This window comes from Penaeus chinensis, chromosome 34 (assembly GCF_019202785.1).
Source record: "Penaeus chinensis breed Huanghai No. 1 chromosome 34, ASM1920278v2, whole genome shotgun sequence".
NCBI classification, from domain to species: domain Eukaryota; kingdom Metazoa; phylum Arthropoda; class Malacostraca; order Decapoda; family Penaeidae; genus Penaeus; species Penaeus chinensis.
Genome location: NC_061852.1, coordinates 16,505,836 through 16,510,835, shown reverse-complemented (window position 1 = coordinate 16,510,835; position 5,000 = coordinate 16,505,836). Strand labels below are relative to the sequence as shown.

At 40.7% G+C, this 5,000-nt stretch overlaps 1 protein-coding gene across 1 annotated transcript in view; it reads right to left on the bottom strand.

Annotated features, from left to right (window-relative positions):
- Positions 1-1,633: 1,633 nt before the first annotated feature.
- Positions 1,634-5,000, bottom strand: part of LOC125043876 (oxytocin-neurophysin 1-like) — a 3,449-nt gene continuing 82 nt past the window's right edge. The window contains exons 2-4 of the mRNA XM_047640225.1: positions 3,212-3,339; positions 2,358-2,568; positions 1,634-2,175 (exon numbers count right to left, since the gene is read on the bottom strand). Coding sequence (XP_047496181.1) covers positions 2,081-2,175; positions 2,358-2,568; positions 3,212-3,337 — 432 coding nt within the window. The 5' untranslated portion in view covers positions 3,338-3,339 and the 3' untranslated portion in view covers positions 1,634-2,080. The remainder of the gene's footprint in view (positions 2,176-2,357; positions 2,569-3,211; positions 3,340-5,000) is intronic.

Sequence of the window (5,000 nt, the reverse complement as noted above, 5' to 3'; positions counted from 1 at the left end):
ATAAGTGTGTTCAGAATGAGAGCCAAATGTACATTACTTAAAGAAGAAATACTAGTTTAGTCGTACACGTTAAGCCACTCTTCTACTCTCTCTCTCCTTATCATTTTCTCTCTCTCTCTCTCTCTCTCTCTCTCTCTCTCTCTCTCTCTCTCTCTCTCTCTCTCTCTCTCTCTCTCTCTCTCTCTCTCTCTCTCTCCCTCTCTCTCTCTATTCTCTTCAACTGTTAGACTCGGGTCGAACTTCTTAATTTCAATACTGCTTTTCCTTTAAAGTCTACCAGCATATTGAATACACGATTCCTAACAGTAAAGTATTTATCACATAGCATATCAGCCACCGACCTTGTCTCGTTCTTTTAGGAATACTGTACTGTACATCTATTGAGTATCTAATAAGGACAACACTATAGTCTATGATATTTATAGATAATCCGTTTTAAATATGACGAACGTAGTGCATTCAACAAAGTTTTTTTTCGCTCTTCCTTTGGCTATTTTGTCTGTGAAACACCGTTAGGATGGCTAATGCTAAACACTAAGAAATGCATTGGCTTTCATATGGACCATATGTCTTCATTTACAGAGTTACCAGTGAATGATTATTGTGTAAAGCGTCCGTTTGCCACAAAATCACCTTAAGCATGTCTCTCTCCTCTCATTGCCACTGATCCTCATGTCAAGGTCCATGTCCTCGTCTCTTAAATGTGGCCCTAAAAGAAGCCCTGAATATATTGAACAGTGGGGATGTTCAATTGAGTTTGTTTTTTTCTTTTTTACGTTAGCATCGGCCATGGTCCTATATTATATCGTATATGGATGTTGACCTTCAGTGTTTGAAATTGATGGCTATTGATGGCATATTCTGTGGTATCATTTAATAGTCCTTATTAGTGTATCAATTCAATCTTGTAAGTACGTTTTTGCACCTGGACACAAAATCAAATTTAAATCCTAGAAAAAGATTGGATGACGTCACACTAGACGGCTGACCGATGCTGTTATCATGTCTGACACAGAATCGACCGAGATTCTCACAGATCGAAATGACTGTGGAAGTGACTGAGGTGCAAAAGAGCCTGTTTGGAGTGGCATCTTTTTAGCATGAAGCCGAAAGTTCGGATGATTCATCAGTGGGCTCGGAAGCCAAGGGTGTGACAGTTGCACCAGAGAGAAACACAGAGAAGGATTTGATATATGAATTATAGAAATCACAGAAGAATGGGAGCAGAGGTAGTCTGTGTCTCGTTTCCAGATCACAATATCATTTCAATCCATGAAACGCCTGAGAGGTGTCGTATATCCGCAAATAAAATAAATTAAAGATAAGAAGAAAAGAAAAGAAAAAGAAAAAAAAGAAAAAATATAAGTGTATATGAATCAGAATATCATCTCAGATAAACTCAGTACGACTGTTTTTTTTTTCTTTCTTTCTTTCTTTCTTTCTGAATGTCTGCAAATTGAGGCATCGAGGATGATTCATATTATTCAGCCTTACTGCAATAAGTAAGATTACATACAGTTGCTGTTCATACTTTGCCAATCCGAAAAACAAATGAAAGAAAGATAGGCCATCACCGAGCCGCAGCCATACATAAGGATACCTGGGGGATACAAGGCGAAATAACTGACCACGATAGCAAGATAGTTTCATTTATTCAACCATGTAAACACAAATATCTGACGCCGAGTTGAGTTCCCCGAGAGAGAGCACGACGGAGGAGGGGCATCCAGCCAGCATCACGGGAGAGCACAGGACCTTCCCTCCCCACACCCCTGCACGGAATTCTATTTCTAACACGCTGAACAACCTTAGAATCTAACACTAATGAGTCATGTTTCTGAGCTTCGTCGTTGACATGTACACCTAAGGGAGGATAATATGGTATGATTTATTGACCATCTTCTCGCGGCAGGCGGATTTTATAACAGTGTGTGCTGTAAGGACTGAGTTGGGAAAAAAGGAATAAATACAAATTGGCTATGACATGTACGAACAACACTATATGGAGATTTCACGCTTTCCGGCACTCTGATGTTGGTAGCCTGGGTTGACCTGATAGGCTGAGGTAAAAGAGGCCAGATCAGATCCACTGGGCGTCGGTTAGAGTGTCTAACAGGGAGTACCGGTGTCTGTCCACGCCCTCGATCACGCAGTTCATGTCGAATTCACACTTCACTGGAAAATGAAGGAATGCATCATGAAGGCATTTTCGTTCACATAAATACTTAAGATTTCTAGAGGCATAAAATGACGGCAACGGTGATGTTCTAACACCTAATAACTAATCAGATGAGTATGCACGCTGAAGAGGTATGGCCAAATAAACTTCCAAGAGAACCTACGCCATGAAAAGTTACCTTCGGTGCAGCACACGCCGGAGGAGGCACAGCGCCCTTCACGCTGCCTCCCGCATGCCTTCAGGTCGTCGTTCCTACAGGTCACAGGTACCAGGTTTTCGCTGCGGCACAGGAAGGCCTCGCGGGTCCCCATGTAGCAGCCTATTTCAGGTCCGCAGCAGATGTCGGGACCCATGCAGCGGCCTTGCAGTCCCGGGCCGCACTGTGCGCACTGCAGAGGGTGGCGAGGTAGGAGAAAGATGGATTTATATTGCTACTTTTTCATCAGGCTGCGGGTTCAGCGTAGGTGCAGAGAGTACGTGCTGTTTTGTTGAAAAAATATGACATCTTGGTCGAAATTGTTGCCAAAATAATTTATCAATGACATGCGCGTGCAATTTTTATATCATAGGTCCACATGATCTATGCCTTTCTTGCAGACAGAAGTCAAAGTTATAAAAAATGACTGATATATCTAAAATCATTTAACAGTAATTACATAAACAAGATTCTAAGCCTTAGCTTCCCCACATATCCGGAATACAACCGCATATAAATTCACATTTCAAAAAAAAAAAAATACACGACTGATCTCTCTCTCTCTCTCTCTCTCTCTCTCTCTCTCTATCTATCTATCTCCTCTCTCTCTCTCTCTCTCTCTCTCTCTCTCTCTCTCTCTCTCTCTCTCTCTCTCTCTCTCTCTCTCTCTCTCTCTCTCTCTCTCTCTCTCTCCCTCTCTCTCTCTCTCTATTTCCTCTCTCTCTCTCTCTCTCTCTCTCTCTCTCTCTCTCTCTCTCTCTCTCTCTCTCTCTCTCTCTCTCTCTCAACCCTCTAATAACACCAATTTGGGACTCAGGCTGAGAGCTCCTTCTTACCGTGCGAACACTACCCAGCTGTGCCGAGGGAGAGGACCGCTTGCCACCTGGGGGGCAGTTGGTGATGAAGCAGGCCGTTCCCGAGCCGACCAGGAGCGCCATCGCCACAACCGTGCTGATCTGCATATCTGTCGAGGGAAATGAGGTGGGATGTGAGAGTGGTGATTAGTTTAAAACAAATGTGTGTGTGTGTTGGATAGAGCATTGGACTCCGACCCTCGTGGTAGCGAGTTCATTTCCTCGCCATAGCAGTTTTAAAAATGCCTGCGCTCCGACTGCTGGCTCGAGCGTGATCTCACTGCAAAAAATCGCCATATCGCCTCGAGAAGTCAAACGCAGGTGTCGTAGGGGAAGTCACTGCCGTGGCAAAAGTGTCAGCGCGCCGAACCGCGGTTAATTAGGAAAGACATCCAATCAGGTAAGGATGGTACTGCCAAATGACCTCTCAATGCTAAATTGGGAGAGGCCTAGACCCTACAGTGGAATAATTGGCTGTTGAACAAACAAACAAACATATATATATATATATATATATATATATATATATATATATATATATGTATGTATGTATGTATGTATGTATGTATGTATATATAATATATATATACATTATATATACATATATATATTATATGTATTTATATATTATATATGTATATATATTTATATATATGTTTGTTCAACAGCCATTCATTCTGCTGCAGGATCTAGGCGTCTCCTGATTCATTATTGAGAGGTCATTTGGCAGTACCACCCTTACCTGATTGGATAACCCTTCCTAATCAACCGCGGTTCATTAAGAAGTGTGGGTGTGTTTGTGTGTGCGTGCGAGCGTACGTGGGTGTATGTGTGTGTGTGTGTGTGTGTGTGTGTGTGTGTGTGTGTGTGTGTGTGTGTGTGTGTGTGTGTGTGTGTGTGTGTGTGTGTGTGTGGGTTTACAAGCGTATAACATAGTCCAAATCCATAGAGTATATAAGCGTGGAATTCGCATCTGTTGTCATGAAGAAAGGGCGAGGAAAAAATGACCTAAAATCCTTATAAATTTGAACCTGAAGAAGAAAATGAGAAAAGCAAATTAAAGAAAACGAAAAAAAAATAAAAAGTAAAATCCTCTAACACAGTGTAAATTGCCGTGCGACCAAGTGAGATAGTGAGATAGTTCTCAAAATATGGAAAAAACTGTGAGTGTGTTTTTTGTGAATGAGAGAGAGAGAGAGAGAGAGAGAGAGAGAGAGAGAGAGAGAGAGAGAGAGAGAGAGAGAGAGAGAGAGAGAGAGAGAGAGAGAGAGAGAGAGAGAGGAGGATGTGTGTATGTGCATACCTGTTTATACATATACACACATTCACGCATATATATATATATATATATATATATATATATGTATGTATGTATATACATATACTTATTTATATATAATATATATGTGTATATATACATACATATACATATACATACAGACATACATATATACGTATGTGTGTGTATATTTGTGTATGTGTGTGTGTATATATATATATGTGTGTGTGTATCTATGCATATATACATATACATATACATATACTCATACACACACATATACACACATAAACACTCTCTCTTTCTCTCACTCACACACACACATATATATATATACAGATGTGTGTGTATACACACACACATATACATATATATATATATATATATATATATATATATATATATATATATATATATACAAACCAGAAGTAGTTGCTGTGCTATCCAGACTTCGATTCCCGAGCGGAACAGCGGCTCGAGCAGCGATCCGAA